The 17,262-nt window shown below is 48.4% G+C and overlaps 6 protein-coding genes across 6 annotated transcripts; 4 read left to right on the top strand and 2 right to left on the bottom strand.

Moving 5' to 3' along the window:
• Positions 1-200: 200 nt before the first annotated feature.
• Positions 201-683, top strand: LY89DRAFT_727668 (uncharacterized protein; the record flags this gene model as incomplete). Its single annotated transcript, XM_018219181.1, has 2 exons — positions 201-357; positions 412-683. The coding sequence occupies 2 exons, from the start codon at positions 201-203 to the stop codon at positions 681-683; spliced, it is 429 nt and encodes a 142-aa protein (XP_018079005.1).
• Positions 684-2,084: 1,401 nt separating this feature from the next.
• Positions 2,085-2,614, top strand: LY89DRAFT_745612 (uncharacterized protein; the record flags this gene model as incomplete). Its single annotated transcript, XM_018221076.1, has 1 exon — positions 2,085-2,614. One exon carries the CDS (start codon positions 2,085-2,087, stop codon positions 2,499-2,501), a length of 417 nt encoding a protein of 138 aa, XP_018079004.1. The 3' UTR covers positions 2,502-2,614.
• A 467-nt stretch (positions 2,615-3,081) lies between these two features.
• LY89DRAFT_663370 (uncharacterized protein) lies at positions 3,082-3,417 on the top strand (the record flags this gene model as incomplete). The annotated part of the gene is made up of 1 exon (XM_018212699.1): positions 3,082-3,417. The coding sequence occupies one exon, from the start codon at positions 3,082-3,084 to the stop codon at positions 3,415-3,417; it is 336 nt and encodes a 111-aa protein (XP_018079003.1).
• A 994-nt stretch (positions 3,418-4,411) lies between these two features.
• LY89DRAFT_26322 (uncharacterized protein) lies at positions 4,412-6,592 on the bottom strand. The gene is made up of 3 exons (XM_018206290.1): positions 6,376-6,592; positions 6,167-6,323; positions 4,412-6,118 (listed from the first exon to the last, which is right to left on the bottom strand). The coding sequence occupies exons 1-3, from the start codon at positions 6,429-6,431 to the stop codon at positions 4,514-4,516; spliced, it is 1,818 nt and encodes a 605-aa protein (XP_018079002.1). The 5' UTR covers positions 6,432-6,592; the 3' UTR covers positions 4,412-4,513.
• A 5,294-nt stretch (positions 6,593-11,886) lies between these two features.
• On the bottom strand, positions 11,887-14,736 carry LY89DRAFT_634867 (uncharacterized protein; the record flags this gene model as incomplete). The annotated part of the gene is made up of 2 exons (XM_018211412.1): positions 11,887-12,744; positions 12,811-14,736. 2 exons carry the CDS (start codon positions 14,734-14,736, stop codon positions 11,887-11,889), a joined length of 2,784 nt encoding a protein of 927 aa, XP_018079001.1.
• Positions 14,737-15,092: 356 nt separating this feature from the next.
• Positions 15,093-17,180, top strand: LY89DRAFT_605405 (uncharacterized protein). Its single transcript, XM_018210392.1, has 3 exons — positions 15,093-15,635; positions 15,746-15,877; positions 15,929-17,180. The coding sequence occupies exons 1-3, from the start codon at positions 15,441-15,443 to the stop codon at positions 17,000-17,002; spliced, it is 1,401 nt and encodes a 466-aa protein (XP_018079000.1). The 5' UTR covers positions 15,093-15,440; the 3' UTR covers positions 17,003-17,180.
• Positions 17,181-17,262: the final 82 nt, after the last annotated feature.

Here is a 17,262-nt window from a genome sequence, read left to right as displayed (position 1 = left end):
GACCGAGGTACACGACTCATACCTGAGATTCCAAAGTCCACCTGCTACCACTATCAATACCATGCTGCGAAAGACTTGGATATCTGCCCGTCTGCACTGCACTGTATAAGTGAAGCAAGCATTGCCTTCTCTGGCCCTGGTTCGGCCTTCGTGTTTTCCAATACTCTCGACCAGCTCGCAAACTCACCAAAGTCACCGTAATGTTACTTCTGTTTTTATCCGTCTGCATTGCAGCAGTATTCGCCACTGCGTGCTCGCCACCAAACGTGAAAGTCACAGTCAACAATGGCAGTCCTTTCCAGGTGCCCATATTCAAAGACTGTAACTACGGATCTCCAGCACCTACTACTCCCAGCAGTAAATCCTCCTTCTTTTCTCCATCACCTATTTCTCAATTCTGACATTCATTAGATGCCATCCCAGCATCAGCAACAAATGCCTCGGCGGACTACACACAATTCGTCGATTCGACCGGCGCAACCCTGGACAAGGACAGCACAGGGGAACTTCTAGAATTCTTCGGACAAGCAGTCAGTCTCCAGGTACTGCTCAGTCAAACGTTATGTACGGTTACGGACACGTCGAACGATGTTGTTGTTATACAGGATGATGACGAGAGTTTGGATGGGGATGGTACGGCGTTGAGCGTCTCGAATTATCGGTGCATTATTGATTTGAACTGAGGGATTACGTTGGGATAGAAAGGGGCTTGTATGTTCGACTATTGTGTATTGATACGAGATGGCTATTGAGATGTTGGTCTGGTGTTAGATTGTACATTGAAGGCTTCAATGCTCTGGCAGGCTGGATAGAATCCCTTGCCTTGTTTACCAAATACGAGAAACGTTCAAGTGTTTCATGGTGGCAATATCACCTGGAGAACATGAGTTACTGCATGAGTTGGAACGCATCTAAAGTCTGGCAATGCTTCATTTCTCCAACACATGGCTTTCACTACTCAGCCGTCTGCTAGTGCAGCATCTCAATGTCAAAATTGCGTACAAGTTAAGCATAAATCACGTCAAAGTCACGTTCAAAGAGTCAAATTATACTTTCCAACATTTCGTATTTCTTCTATTTACACCAAGACTCAGCAGTACTCCTCATATCCGTCTCCTATCAATACGATAATGAAACGGATCGCGCCGATAATTCTTCACTCGTTTCCACTGTAGTTCTCCAGTGCCTTCATTCAAGACTGGCTTGAAGTTTACAAAGTTTGCTGGCCGCCCCGAAGTGTACATATCGTCCGGGTGCGGGATCGGATCGGAGGCTGGTAGGCCTGCGTATGTACTACAGTTACGTGCTTCGATTAGCTCTGGTGTTTCTTGCTCTGGTGGTATGTCAGCTTGTGGCTCTGTGTTGATTGATGACTCGTTGCCTTCTGTGGGCTCGAGACCGTCGTCATTTGCAGGATACAAGAGCATGTCCTCCTCGCTTAGGACAGCGAGTTGAGATGTGTCTTGCAGAGCTTCGCTGTCAGACTTGAGGAGGATAACGAGATCGTCAAGCATGCTTGCGGTTGGTCTGTTGGGTTGGTATTGAGTGTGTGTTTGTTGTATTGAGGTTAATGGTCTAAAGTCTCTTGTAAGTAATGTCGCGCATCTTATGTTTACAGAAGTATATCTGTTCTGCAACTCCACCTTGTCTCGTTTGGGATATGGTATACAAAGCCATTGTTCTTACGGCACGCACGTGTACACAGCTCATGGAACGTACAAAGAGCTCATTGTCGTGATTAAAGCCGCACAGGAAATCCATTTCCTACTTCAAAGCCCATTGTTGGCTTACTAAGCACACAGTCTTTGATACTATTGATATGCTTTGTTTGATACATGTGCTTCGTTTCAAGACAGTAATAGGACTTCAAACTTGGCCATCTCTTGTAAACAAGATTCATTGACACGGAAAAACATGAGCAACTGCACCCCTGAAAAATGTAAGCTCTGCTGTGAATCACAAACCCGTTCTTCAACACACATACACTCAGCTTTTTCGAATAGCCTCTGCTCAACTACAACTCTAAAATAATTTATATATCTAAAATCGGATCGAATCCTCAAAGCTTTGGCTGCGCCTAGAACATGCAGTCTGAAATTCAGGAGGCTATCATGAGAACACGGGTTGAAAAGTGGCTCAGCTCGATCAGCGAAGCAGAAATCGTCCCAGATGCCACGAACGCTCCACAAACATTCACTTATGATTTGTTCCACATTGACTTCGGGGAACTTGAACCAGAGTCCCAAGCTTCCATCCCTGGAATCGAGATATGGGACTGGTGTGGGAAGTGGTGTGAGTCTGTGAACGATGCCGATGACGAGGCATCTTTAAGTGACGAACGTTCTACTCCGGACTCCGACTGGGATACTTCATTTTACCACTCAGCTTATTCTCACTATGAAAGTGACGACTCGTCTTCAGACAGTTATTCGGGATCCAAGTATTCAGAAAGCGATTCGAAATTCGAGCCGACGCTCACGATGACCTGTGTTGTGCTTTGATGACTCGAAGCATAAGAGTCAATCCAAGAGACTATATAGAGAGAGTGGAAGGAGAAGTATAAACTCACTTGATACGGTAGATGACAGAGAGGTGAAAGAAGAGCCAACTCGAGAATACGAATTAGCTTCCTAGTGAGAATGAAGACTATTGAATAGCTCAAAAGATCGATTGAGAGTGAATTGCAAATTATGATCCGAGTGATTCGAGTATGAGAAAGTGAACCATTATTTCTAAGCAGGCCTAGCTGTTAACTTATTTCTCGAGCTCTCAGAGCGTCGATATGCTTCTTAGGTAGTAGGTAGTGGTTGCTGAACAGGAGTGCAAAGTTAATCACTACTCGATCTTGTTATTTCAACAACTTGCGAATCATCTATCGTGGTTGTATGGCGTATGAGCCGAGTTATTGTCACGCATCATGAGAGTTGAGTTATATAGAATGCTCTTGTCGTTCCCTCTTCTTGCAAGTAGCTTCGAAGCATCAACTCAGCATCATTATCTATACGCCTTCCTATATCCCACCGCGAACTAAAAGAATCCAGCAAAATCGTGGCTAAGAACAGACCCAACTAACCCAACACCATGGTGTACGCGTACGGCCTCGGACGTGTCACCCGCAACGAACTTATGACACTGGAGCAAATGATCGGCATGCGAGACGCTCACATAAGTCTCAGACATGAACCTGGGACACCGTGGGCTCCGTACCTTCAATTTTTCCATGACAAGCATGGCTGGTCTCCAAACCGCCCACTGATTGATCTCTTCGGGCAGAGGATGAGGGATGATGGGGCGTTTTTCTGGATGAACTGGTACCCGGGTATGAATGATGACTGGCGCCCGGGACCAGGATATAGACCGCCGGTGCAGGGTCAGGTATGGGAAATGGACACAAGAGTGATAAGGTATGGGCAATAGACGCAAGATTGATGAGGTATTGAGTAGAGGGAAGAATGGTTAGTAAGATATGGAACATTTGATGAGAACCTTTGTGTTCTGCGACGGATAGTGAATGGTCTGATGGATATGAACGATTTAGGCGCGTGCACGGCTTCTTGTCACAATGTTAGCTTGCAATTGCAAGCAAATGCAAGAGAATAAACAGACAGATATCTTGATATGATGTGAAGCAATGTTTACGAAGCTCTTTCTATTACAAGATGCGCGCTTGTGTTCGATGAGGAGTAGCTATTCATTGTAGTCTGACTTGAGGCTAAAGCCTAGTCATTTTTGTTGTCAATGAATGTAGCTACACCCTCTTCCAAACACAACTGTATGTGAAGAGTCAAAAACAAACAAACAAATAAACAACTTTTGGACTCCCCCACCAAACAAAGGGTGCGTTGGCTGAAGTCAGCCCACGTGATAGCACACCAAGACACCTGCATTGTTTAAAGCTCTCAAAACTATGAGATTCATATATGTCAAAGCAACCTTTGACGATGCTTCGGGCAATCGGTACGTAGTCCCGCTCTTGTAGAGAGGAGGAGCTGAGCTTAAAAGCCCCTTCTGACTGCGTGTACTGCACGTGATAGTGAACATCTTCTCATCAACCTGTCCTCAAAGCAATAAATGACGAACGCAATTCAAAGAGTAGGCACTTGCCTCAAATGCTCAAGACCGCAAAAGAAAGGGACATAAGCAAAAACGCGAAAAGGCTAAGATAGACCTCGATACATTCACTACTATCATCTATCTACCCCAGATTTCCATCCCCCGACCCCCATACACGATCAATTCCAAAACGCCACCTCCATCGACAGAAGCAAGGGTATCTACAAGCTCAATCATCGCTCTTCGTCGTTCGTAGATAAAGTTGCCTCCTGTCGATCCCGAAAAATCATCAATACAGGTCCGGATCCATAAGTATGGATTCAACGCCAACCAGAAACGCCGTGGAATGCAAAAAAGTTAAAAACAAGAAAACCGCCGCCTATTACCTTTTCTCGCCCCCTTCGGAATACTTCCACAACGACTAAAATTCGAGAAGTTCAAACAGTGACTGGTCAGAAGCTTAATCGTGCTTCATTCTCTTCGCATCTCCGCCATCACTACCACCTTCAGTCTCAGGCGTCTTTCTCTTGGTTCCATTCCCATTCTCGCGCCCACCACTATCTTCTCTCAAGAAGCTGGGTCCAGTGCCTACAACAGGAGTGGCGAAGTTGAGAGGGCTAGGTAGCGTATTGCTATCATTGCCCCTAAAGTTCCAATCTGGATAGAAGCTGCTCGGAGAAGGCAAGAATTCATTGGTCATGAACCTCGATGGTAGAGCGGAGACTGGAGTATCGATCATGTTACCATTATTGGAATTCGATTGCGAAGGCTGTGATACCGGCATAGGTCGAGCAAATGGATTCGGTGGACCAGAAGCACCTGCAGACAACAGTGCTGAAGCAGAAGGAGACGGAGGTGGAAGAACAACACCAGACGAATGAGAGTCTGAGTTATTGCGTCCATTCCTGCGACTATGCGATCCCGTTGCATTGGTACCGGAGCGAGGACTGGATGCCGAATCTGCTGTAGCACTGCCTCCATTAGACGGAGACGGCTCATCTGGAATCTGCACCTTCAAGACAGGGCGTTTGGCACCACCAATACTGGCCGAATTGGTACGAGATGGCGGAGTGAAATTGTCTGGCATGGACGACATTGACACATTCCTGTTCTTGTTGTGGGTTTGAGCCCGAGCTGGAGGCGGAGGAGAATTGCTTGACTTGATACGAGTGACCGAACCAGTATCAACAGACTGAGACCGGCTATTCGATGTAGGAGGCTCAGTTCGTGCAGGTTCAGAGTTCGATGTAGATGAGGCCCAATGTTGAGACAGGATAGAGCGAGATTCATCAATCGGCGTGAAAATACTGCGTGACTTGACAGACATCCGCTTCACAGGCTCAAGCATCTGCTGAGGCGCTGGCTGTGGCTCTTCGTGCTGAGGTGGTGATGGCTGGGGAAGTGGCTGTTGTTGAGGCTGAGGTGGAGAAGGCTCAGGACGCGATTGTGGTCTCTCTTGCTGAGGGAATGCTGGAGGCATCGAAGATCTGCGCTGTTCCTCGGCATAGAGCTGCTGAACCTGCTGTGGATGAGGGTGTTGCTGCTGCTGCTGTTGTTGCGGTTGGGGTGGTCCATAGTTAGGGTATTGAGGTCCTTGCTGGGGAATGCCTTGAGGGGCTTGCATTTGTGGGGCTTGCATATGCGATGGAAGACCATGGGCATGAGGTAGGTTTGGACCATTATGAGGATTGTAGAGAGGTGGGTTTGGCATGAAAGCATATCCGCCATTAGAAGGAGGAGGATGTGGATGTTGCTGTGGGACCAGATTGGAACTTGTTCTACGGGGAGCATTTCTGGACGAAGGACGGGATCCAGGTTGTGGCTGCGGTGTATGTTGACGTTGCTGAGGGTGATGTGGGAAAACGCCATTGGGAATTGGAGGCGAGGCAGATGGGGTGGAATGTCGGACATGTTGGAAGGCCTGGTTGAATTGAGGAGGCATCATTTGAGGCTCGACGGAACCGTGGTGGGAGGGACCAGATCCGTCATCATCATCGTCATCATCGTCCATCTTTCCCTTCCCACTGAAGTCTGCCGGACCCTTGTGTTCATTTGCACCTCCATACTATGGCAGTGTTAGACTTGAATATGCGCGTTGGGCAGGGAGACGTACATATTGGTATCTGGTCAGAATCTCTCCAATATCGCTACTCGAGTATTCGTACAACTTCTTATTATTGCCAAAGATTATGACCGCGACATCGACGGAGCAGAGGACGGAAAGCTCATGCGCCTTCTTGAATAGACCGCCTTTGCGCTTGAGAAACGTACTGTTGACAGCAGATTAGTAGGGCAGCGCGTGCGGCTGGAAGTACAACTTACACTGAACGATTCCTATCATCCTTGATAGCCTTGATTTCAATCTTTCTTCTCCCCATTGCGGCGACGCGCCGATCTTGCGGAAGATAGGAAGGTTCTATGAATTGATCCAGCGCCTCGAAAGTTGAAGGAAACGGCAGAGGAAGCAATGAAACAAGTGGACGTGGGTCTGCGATTCAGCTGGAAGATCAATGCTCGCAGACGATCGCACACATCCAAGCTGTTCGCGCGCACGATAAGAAACTAGAATACAGTCGTCGATGGCGCAGAGGGCATTCGGTATAATAGAGAGGGCGGGTCGAGGACAAGGCCGACGTGGTGTGTGGTGGTGATGAAGAAAAGAAGAAGAGAAGAAGAAGAGACGATGCGACCGACGGGTCTTCAGTGCAGTACTGTTCTCAGGACCTGAAACACTCGCAATAGTGATACAGCGGGGATGGGCGTGGAGAATGAATGGCTCGCGGGCAGCAGGTTCGTGATATAGATTCGGTCGACAGGTATCATGTACCTGAGCTCTGCAATGGAAATTTTGGTGGATTTGCAGCCTGATAGACTGATAGAGGTTGCGATGCTAAATATAGAGAAGCTGGTGGTGGTCGGTGTTGGCTTTGGTTTGGGGACGGACAAGTAGTGCAGAGGAAATGTGTGGGCGTGGGCGAGAGGCGGGAGGGGGGTGTGAGAGGTAAAGTGCGCGTGGACGGAGGAGGGGTGGCTGTAGCGGAGAGGAGACGGAGGTCGCCGTAGAATTATGGCGGTAAGACTGAAGGAGATTGAAGGTCGCCGTACAGGGGACGGATAATTGGTGGGAGATGCAATAGTGGAGATGTGGCAGGAGATTGAGGAGTGCGCGAAAGACTGAGGCAGAAGTTCTTTAAGGCTCGCAACAATCACTCATTGGCCCGCGCACCGAGAAACGATTGACGAGGAAGAACCGAGTACCCAGGTATTGAAAACTCGATGGTAGGTTGCTCACTGAGAAGAGAGTCAAGAGACAAACATTCATCTGCGAGTCACTTTAATGTCTAGCCCAGAGTTAATGTTCAACCCAGCCAGATAACAGCTCCATTGCGCAAAGTACTGTCTGTATATGCTTGCTTTACTGTCTCTAGATAACATCTCAAGGTGAAAGTGTCGAGGGCAGTTTGATGCTGACGGAGAATGCCGCATATAGAGAACTCATCCCATCCTCAAGGTCACATTTGACATAAGATGGAAGCAATAAATGCAATCCCCTTACAAAGCCTACCAATCACCCTCTCCTCAGCGTAAGCTCAATCGTTGCGAGCGAGCAGAATCGTCATCAGTTTCGATTGTTTCGCCGTCCAAACATCATGCTCGTTGGATCCGCGTATCAAGACCGCACGACGAAACCAAAGATCTCCACGAGAAAAGTCCCTAGAGGCAAGATTCGTGGACTCTCATGCAACGAATGATCCTCTTCTATTCTCATTCTCATTTCCATGAATCTAATTGACCGTCAAGCAAACGAACAAATCAATGTCCAACTTCCTCCCTACAACCGTTCCATCATCTCCCCTATTGTTCAGCTGGATCCCGCTTGGATCTTTATGGCCAAGTTGTCTTTGTTCCGTGAGCAACGGCATCAACCTCGCTTACTCTTGTTCTCCCTTGCATTCTCCTACACACCCTCCTTTCTCCCTTATTTCCACCCCTTCTCGTCTATTTTCCGGCTCCTCAGTGGCAGATTACTCGAGCGTGTAAGCGCCTGAGTCGAGCACAAGTCTCGCAAACTGCCCTCTGACTGGCTACACAAGCCGTACCCGACCTTCCAGCCACTCCAATCCCGCACGCATCACAGGGGTTTGTGCTGACAACCGTTTCTACAGGCCAGGGTCAGGATTCTCAAAGGTCCCAAAATAGCCCGCATCAAGGTCTTTTTGTGCACCAGACCACCACAAACTCATTCCAGCTAATTACCCTCGATGTGGTGATTATTACTGGCATATCGAGACCAGGGTCCCATTTATCCCCCCAGCTCTTGGCAGCCAAATTATGTACAAATGCCTCAAACTCGAGGACCTCTTGCATCGTGTTGACTGGATGGCTTTCCAGAAAGACAACAGGATGGACTTTGAAGGTTACCAGTTGCAGACATGGATTCCTCGGCATGTGCGATGTGCTTCCATATTTTGAGGATAGAGTTCTATTCTTGCCATCACACCTCTTCCACATGGAAGCAAAATATGCAGGTACGTCAATATCAACACCTTCATCCTGGTCATGAATATTGTTCCTGCAACCGAGAGAGCTTCCAAGTTCAACATGTGAACGGTATGATGCAGAAGCAAAATGTGTATCAACCGAGAAACAAGAATTAGTCACCCAAACATGAAACGCATAACCTCTGATAACACACAAATAAGAACAAGAATCTGGCTCGAAATCTGCCTGTTTCACCTCAACTCTCGGTATCGCAAACCAACCTTCAATCAACCTTACCAGGCCATCAAAACGCAACAACCTGCGGGCCTGTTCTTCAACCACGGATCCGATCCTGCCGCTGCTGAGGCATACTTGCGTAATGCGGTACAATCCAGAGAACACCGAAATCGACAAAAGCCTTAATCATCGCAAGGCTGAAAGCGACCACAGAGTCCGAACGAACGAATATCAAATTCATCCCTGCGGCAATCACTTTACCTCAGCGTTTAAGATGCTCGCAAGCGATCAATCAACATCCGTCATCCCACAGAACCGACCCTGTCTCTGCTGACCAGACCCAGATATCCTCAATATCTGTCTGCACATTCCTTCACATACAGTATCACTAACTCAATTCTTCTCCGTCTTACCTGCAGCCATCTATCCATAAATCCGACGCTCTACTGTCTGTCACTCACAGCGAATCTGCTTCACGCATCGGCCCATCCCATTCGATGTCCTCCCCGGAAACCCTTGTAATCTGACCTTTTGAGGCTCCAGCCACCCGCACCACGCTACTGCAGCGTGTTCCAAAAAATATCTATTTATATCACATCCTCGCTTGCCCTTGCTTCAACCCCACTATCTCTGCAACGACAACGGCAACAATGAATTGTGATAGTGACACATCAGTACTTGAACTGCCTTGTACAAGTACGGTAAGTACCGCGAGAAAGCACGTGTACGATGCAACAATCCGTTTCTTTCAGCTCCCCAGCTCCCTGCATCAATCCACTCTTCCTTCCCGCGTGCGCTTCCTTCCGTAACACAACACAACACAACACAACACAACACAACACAACACACTACCACATCCTGAACCGTGCCGCGAAAGGAAGGAACCCAACAAAAAGCAAAAGAAGTACAGTAGGAGAAGGATCAACAAACTTTAGATCCACCACCTACCTGCACGCAATGTATGCCAACCCCTCCACAACTCTGGATAACATAGATAGATATGTTTAGCTCATCCTCCCCTCCCTCATCCCCTCCCCTATCCCCTCGCCTAATTTCTCTCCGGGCGCCTACGTCCAGCCCTCCTCTCACCATCCGTGCCACGGTACCGGGACACCTCCCTCTCTGCAAAAATAAGACCCTTGGTAAGTACCGACTTTCTTCTTTCTTTCGGCCCGGTTCCTGCATCTGCGCACTCTATCCCAAGGAACGAGAATAGAATTGCCTTGCACGGCCTTGTATTTAGGCACCTAAGCGAACATTTCCCCAACCCTCTTCTTTAAATTCCAAATCATCACAACGGCATCTGCCAAGCGCCCTAAACGCGCTTCTCTTCTGCGAATCGTACAGTAACACCACACCCAACACGCCAAGCTACAGCGCCACACCCGTACACCGACCCCAACATCTCATGTTTTCATTTCCCCACCAACATCTCCTCATTCTTCAACACAACACCACACAACTGAGGCGCAGCTCCTCCTCACATTCTCACGTCACGGCGGCGGGGATGCACGACATCCGTTCTGCAGATAGCTGTCTCTCGATCTCTCGATCTCCATCTCCCCCGTCATCAATGTTCCTGCGTGCGTGCGTGCGTGCGTGCGTGCGTGCTTCGCAGTTCCTGCATCAAATGCATACAGTAAGCCAGCGTAGAAAAACTCTCTCGAGAGCAAGCACTGAGGGCGCGGGCTGGTCTTGTCTTGGATAATCTAACCTAGACCAACAATTGCCCCAGTCCCTAATACCGGGATTGGGAGTGGAGAGGTCGGTACGGAAGCGCTTTTCCTTAGCGGGGTGGGATGGGAGGAGGATGGAGGATCAGCGCTGGGGTTATGTTTGGATCTATGTTATGCTGTGGGATGGTGTTGGAGAATGCAGGAACTAACTTGCCTTACTCCCAAGGACTCGTTGAGGGGAAAGGATGCTGGAGTTAGAATGCTGAAGGAGGAAGAAGGTGTTGGTTTCGCACTTGAACTTTTGATTATCGGAAGCGTGAAGCTGTCAGAAATGACAAGTGCATCAATTCACAACATCATAATGGAATCAAATCTCGAATCGAATACATTCAATATAAAAATCATCGTGACCACGTCAATCTATCGCGAATCAGGTGCAGCCCCGCTTCCAATGCAGATCTCGCTTCCTGATGGTATACGCCCCCAATCGTACATATGCCGGACGCCACAGAAATCCATGTCATGCCGAGGTCAGTGGCTCCAATTATGTAACGCCAGCTCCATCGCCATGCCCAAACGCCTGTAAATGCTTCCGTATGCGCCCATTGGTTTTCGTAGTATACAAGGGAAAAGGAAATAGCTTTTTGCGTCATTAGGTGTCGCTCTGTCTGGGGACTTGGTTTTTGGTGGCCCTATTAACCACATATTCGATTCGGTCTTGTGTGTATTCGTGTGATGAAGAAGGTAGGTCGAGAAGTAAAAGTGTAGCGCACCCAACCTAAGAGAACATGGGAGCTTGGATTGCACCAAAGCCACCGTGATTCTGAGCTATGTCCTCTTGCTTCATAGTGCCATTAAGCATGGGACAGAGCCTGAAGATGAAGCGTTAGCATAAGTGAACTAAGACATGGAAGTAGATGACAAAATATGATAACAGAAGATTGAAGGTTCTCGCTTGAGGACTACAACGACCCGAATTCCTTCATGGTTATAGACGAAAGACAGGACTGGCAGTACTTTTTGTTGGTCTTGATATGGCCGACCATGCCGCAATTAGCACACTTTCGTGCGGTGCCTGTTGGCTTTTCGGTGGATGGAACTGGTGTGGAGGATGGTGATAAAGCGTCGCCGTTCTCAATCAAGCTATGGTTCTTCTTTCCTCTACCTAGGCCAGACTTTTGCTTCTCACGAGCTTGTCGACGCTCCTTGTTCCTAGTGAGTCGATCATGCTCGGCTTTGATCCTGTATTTTGTGAGCATATTGGCTTTCCTGGCATTAGAGTCAACCTACCTAGCAAGTGCAATCTTGTCTGCCTCCGGATCACCACTGGGTTGCCAATTATGGACACTACAAAACTTAGATTAGCATGTGCTCTCCAAAACTGGATGGTTGGAACGCCGAAGACGACGTCAAGAACTGCAGGATTTGCAAAATGTGCTTACTCGATCTCAGCTCCTTGCTTCTCACGACGCAACTTCTCGTAACGAAGCCAGACCTTGGGATCTGTGACCTCTTCGATCTCTTCACGGACTTCACCATGTTCGTCCTCGTACTGTCTGGTGATTCTCATTACCTTGCCTTGGCGACTCGTAACGCTGAAGACGCTAGCGTTATCATCATCGAAAGGTGCAGGGGTGTTGGCCACTCCATGACCGCTATTATCACCACCATTCATCTCTCCATTTATAGCTTCAGGTTCATGGACGTTGCTAAGCTCAGACTTTTGTTGATCCCAAATACGGCGAATTGCTTCATTATAAATGGACTGTTGGGCTTTAACGTTGTATGTGTGACCATTGTTCGCCTTGGGATCCTTTGCGACACGAGCAGCAGCAGAAGCCATGGGTCCATGAGCGATTGCCTCCAGGTATCCACCTTTCATCGAGGTCTTGATGAAGCTGAACGCAGAGCCTCTTCCAGATGGATCTCCTTCGCCATGGAGCTGAAGCATTGCCTTATCGGCTGAAGCCTCAATGAATGCCTTCGTGGTTCTCCAAGGTGCAAGATTCTGCTCCAAACTTTGGTCTTCTCTTTCATTGGCTTCATCTTCTTCACCTGCTACGTATCCAGCATCCTCGAGATGCTGTGATCCGACCTGCATTGCATCAATAAGACAGACCTCTTCTGGCTTGACCATAGCACGAATTGTCGCTTCATCCGGTAATGGTTCTCCAGACTTCACCCGCCAGACTTTGTCGGCCTTATCATACGTCATAAATTCCTTGAGTTTCTGCCTGTTTTGCATATCGGTAGAGCCGGAGATATGACGGGTGATCTCTTGAATCTTGAGATGTCCCTCTCTGCTATGGCGAATTCTACGGAATGCAATCATCTTCATACGGCTTTTCGCAGCGTTGGTAACCTTTCGTGAATGTGGGCCTGGAATTTCCATATTTGGGAATTGTTGTCCTACAACGAAAAGATTGTCAATGTTGCGAATATGGTAATTAGCGCCTTCCTTGCCAGTTTGAGAACGGATAACTAGAAAGTCGGTGCCTTTCGGTTCGTGTTTGAAAATGGGCGCACGGTACATCTGGTTGTGGATGGCGCGTACTGTCTCACCAGGATCGACCATTCCAAAGTTTGCAAATGGAGATTTATCCTCTGGAAGCAACACAGTAGCATCGCCGACCTTGTCTTCTGGGTTAGGTCGTTCCGCATCATCGGCGTCCTTCCGCCTATAATAGTTGATGATGCGGTTGCCCATTCCAAAGTTCGAAAGAACAGTGGGATGTTCTTCGGAGTATTCTAATAGGGTAGCAGAAGAATAATGATCTGCAAGAGACAGATCCTTGGACTCCTTGAAGATTTCGGTAGTCGGTAGGTTCTTCACTGCTTTTCTCTTTCGCATACCCGGCTTAGAAAAGGTGAGAACTTGGTTAAAGCCCTTCATTTGCAGATAAGGACGGTGATATTCACGGAGTTTCTTTGGCTCCATCTTGACAACGTAGAATGGATACTGAAGCTTCTGTGCTGGCAGGCTGTGCTCGACAGAAATATTGCCAAGTGTAGCGCGAACCTTGCTTTGATGATTTTCCTTCAGCGCCTCATATGCCTCGTCGTTTGACATGTTGAATCGCGCAGACAGAGTCGATGCGAAGCTGCCAGCACCGACACCTTTGAAATTGCCTCTCTTATCAAGACGTCGACGCTTTGTTGCTTGGCTGGGTTCCAAGGTATCTACCAGGAGAAGAGGGTCGTTGAGATCAAGTACGACGCGCTTCGCAACTTGTGCAGTCAACTGCTCAAAATTGTCGAAATTGGGAACGGGATAGATAGGAGTAATTGTGAAGTCGTCCTTCGCTTTCTCCTTCCCCTTCAATGAAGGCCCGAGGAACTCTTGCTCCCATGCGTCCATAGGCTCGATGTTCTCTTCCGGAGGCGGTGTCGGGACCTGCGGGTTGATGTTGGATTCCCAATCTGCACAAGCAATCTCAATGTCTATCATAGACCGTCCCCCCAACTCCTCGTCACGGTCTTGAGGAGAAAAGTCAAATTCATCCTCACTATCCGCCTCCTCGGAAGATTCCTCTACAATAGCCACCAAACCCTTCGCCTCTGCTTCCAGACTCCATTTGTTCTTATCAGATTTGGCTGGACCTGCTGCTCGAAAGACTTTCTCTTGATCAGGCGCCAAGTCCAAGCTGACCTTCGTGGGATTTACTGGCTTTGGAGGTTTGACCGGCGCTTTAGGAATGAAGTGGGCTTGTCGGGGAGGGAAGAGCTCTGTGAGGTTGATGGCGCTTTCTTTCTCATAAGAAGGCCAGTTCTGGCGGATGAAGTCATCATCACCTTCGTAGTCAGCGGGTATATCGTCCTGATGAGTTGTAGGAGCATGTTCGGGGAAGTTGAGGGCGCGCAGATTTGCTACTGCTTCTGCAGGATCCACGGGTGGCAATGTGAGTGCTCCGTTAATATGCGAGGGATCGGTCACACCGTTGGCCTGGGTATCATCCTCTTCATCGAAGTGATCGTAGGGTGTCGAGGGCTGATTGTCTCCAAACAAATCGTCATCGTCATCCAGACCCATGTCTACATCATCTGTGAGACCAAGCCCGTCGTCATCTTTGGAACCTGTAGCCTCTTCTTCGTCGGGGAGGTCATCGTCGCTGATGTCTTCGAAGTCTTGCGCGTCGTCTGCCTTGTCGCCCAGATCAAGGGGACGATTGACGTCAAAGAGACCCTCATTTTGACCTGATTGCTCTGGGTTCGCAAGAATTTGCTCCATAAGACGATCATCTTCAAGCTTCTCCTCTTCCCAGCTCTTCCCACCGTCGTGTTCCGCCATATCCAAATCCGCCATCTTGTCGGACCAAGCTACTCCTCCCTGAAGCTGATTCCACCTCGCGCAGAATTGCAAACCATCAAGTCGCAGTCGCCGAAAGACGTGGTTCGTTCAGCAATATTGTTATGTGTGGATCCAAAGGTTCGATTGTGCGCGCGCAAAGGTGTTTGTTGAGGTGGGGAGGTTGCAATTTATAGTAGGTAGAAGCTCCCTCCAGATCGCGAATGCGAGGCGAATGGGAATGTGCACTACTGGAAAGAACGGAGACCGGAATTTCTGCTCAGCCTTGTCACGTGTCTATTCACTGCCCCACTCTTTCCAAAAACCTGTTATTCACGCTTCCAGAATATCTGTTGGCGCGTCTCTGGACCATAATGATAGTTGATGATTCTTTATCGTGAGCTAAGCAATATACTTGGCGTTGAACAAGCTTCATCGCATCAAGCATCGGCACGAAGCACGAGTTGGTTTGGCATTGTTTGCCCCACGGCGAGAACCACGAAACAAGAAGTGGGACTACGCCTTTAAAGATTTGACTAGAAATCATGATTCAAATTTCATTCCAATCATAATCACTCAATCGGATTTCACAAACTCTGTTCGCGGTCATTAAATACTTACATCCCCGACTTTGTGTCGTTTCAGCTTCACGGTCCTCTCATCTTTCATCATATCAAGTCACCATCGAGTAGTCTCGATTCATCAATATGCCAAATATATCATTATATCCTCTCTCTATCAAAGAGGAGCTACAGAAGCAATTCGTTGGAAAATCAATCAAAGATGTGGCTGGCCCTGCTGCCGTCCTGGACCTCAGCAAAGTACAGAATAACTGCAACCGAATGCTGGAAGCTGTCGAGACTCTTAAGTTTGGCTGGAGGGCTCATATCAAGACTCACAAGGTAGGGACTTACTTCTGGTCCCCTCATCTGAATCACTATGAACTTGTGATATAGATTTGTGGATAATCACCCAACTCTACATTTCAGTATATATTTGCTGACAATCTCAGACGACGGAGCTCACCAGATTGCAAGTCGGAAGCGGAGCAGGACCTGTGAACATCATGGTATCGACCGTGATGGAAGCAGAGCATGTTGCTCCACTTCTGCTTGAATACAAAGGTGCAGGACGGGCTGTCAACGTAAGTCTCCATACTAAACTGCCAACTGGGGCATTCAACTAAATTTTACAGCTTCTATACGCCTTTCCTGTTACCCCATCGGCGGTCGAGCGTCTGTCCTTGATAACAAAGGCTTTAGGTTCCGGGGGACTGTCTCTCATGATCGATCACCCTGCACAACTTTCATCTGCTGTAGCTATCTACAAATCTTCCTCCATCGCTCCCCAGATCTTCCTTAAGATTGACATGGGCACGCACCGTGCAGGAGTACCTCCACAAACCGAAGCTTGTGCTCAACTAATCTCCTCCATTCTCTCCCTTGAGTCCTCTGGAACTGTCGAACTCTTAGGTCTCTACGCTCACGCTGGCCAATCTTACAACTCCTCCAACCGCGCCGACGCCCTCGACCTCCTCCGCCAGGAATTCGAATCCCTCCTCGTGACGGCCCAAGCTGTACAATCGGTCTCCCCAAACAAGGATCTTGTTCTCTCCGTTGGAGCCACGCCCACCACGACGTCTGTCCGAAATCTCCTCATCGATAACGAAGACACTCCCGTTGAAGAAGCAAAAGCAATCGCTTCCCTTCGAGGCACCTTCCAAGCTATTCGAGACTTGAAATGCAGTCTAGAGATGCATGCTGGAGTGTACCCTACGCTCGATCTTCAGCAACTGTCTACTCATGCTCTACCTACGGAAGGACCGCACGCAATGCTGACTTGGAATGACCTCGCACTCACGATCGTAGCTGAGCTCGTATCACTGTACCCAGGTAGGGGTAAAGACGGCTCTGCTGAAGCGCTGGTTGGAAGTGGTACCCTTGCTCTGGGTCGAGAACCGTGCAAAGCTTACTCGGGATGGGGAATCATGACGCCGTGGAACAGGCCTGAGGCACGAATGCCAATCTCTGGACCAGAGAAATATGTTGGCTGGCAAGTGGGTAGAATAAGTCAAGAGCACGGTATCTTGGTTTGGAACGGGCAAGGAATCACTCCTGAGCCTTTGGAGGTCGGCCAGAAGGTCAGAATCTGGCCTAATCATGCTTGCATTGCTGGAGCCGGGTTTGGTTGGTACCTGATTGTCGATGAGACTAGGAAGGGAAAAGAGGATGAGATTATTGATGTGTGGCCTAGATGGAGGGGTTGGTAGTCGTGTCGGATACAATTATGAATTATGAAGGGGTTGTTTAAAGATACACAGACGAAAATGGAAATGAGATCTTTTGTCATTGTTAATTGCTGTTTGCACTCCAGAGCTTTAAGGTGTAGCTCGTGTTCTAGCGTGAGATATATGCAGAAGCTGGTAAGATGGTTAGAGAAGAGCTGGTGGGTTTTCAGGACAGAGCTAGAACTGTGCATTGGAACTGATCAAGAAGGAAGTTGTAGAAGAATCTTAGGAGTGCCAATCAG

Source organism: Mollisia scopiformis, assembly GCF_001500285.1.
Source record: "Mollisia scopiformis unplaced genomic scaffold LY89scaffold_1, whole genome shotgun sequence".
Taxonomy (NCBI): Eukaryota; Fungi; Ascomycota; class Leotiomycetes; order Helotiales; family Mollisiaceae; genus Mollisia; species Mollisia scopiformis.
The sequence above is the reverse complement of the archived record's forward strand: the minus strand, read 5'-3'. Positions and strand labels throughout refer to the sequence as shown.

What these genes read in the sequence shown, in the direction of transcription:
- LY89DRAFT_605405 (XM_018210392.1), top strand. Translation starts at nt 15,441, where the DNA reads ATGCCAAATATATCATTATATCCTCTCTCTATCAAAGAGGAGCTACAG. An exon ending in CTCATATCAAGACTCACAAG is followed by an intron (nt 15,636 to 15,745) that starts GTAGGGACTTAC and finishes TGACAATCTCAG; the next exon opens with ACGACGGAGCTCACCAGATT. An exon ending in GTGCAGGACGGGCTGTCAAC is followed by an intron (nt 15,878 to 15,928) that starts GTAAGTCTCCAT and finishes TAAATTTTACAG; the next exon opens with CTTCTATACGCCTTTCCTGT.
- LY89DRAFT_26322 (XM_018206290.1), bottom strand. Translation starts at nt 6,431, where the DNA reads ATGGGGAGAAGAAAGATTGAAATCAAGGCTATCAAGGATGATAGGAAT. An exon ending in GATGATAGGAATCGTTCAGT is followed by an intron (nt 6,324 to 6,375) that starts GTAAGTTGTACT and finishes TGCTGTCAACAG; the next exon opens with TACGTTTCTCAAGCGCAAAG. An exon ending in TTCTGACCAGATACCAATAT is followed by an intron (nt 6,119 to 6,166) that starts GTACGTCTCCCT and finishes ACACTGCCATAG; the next exon opens with TATGGAGGTGCAAATGAACA.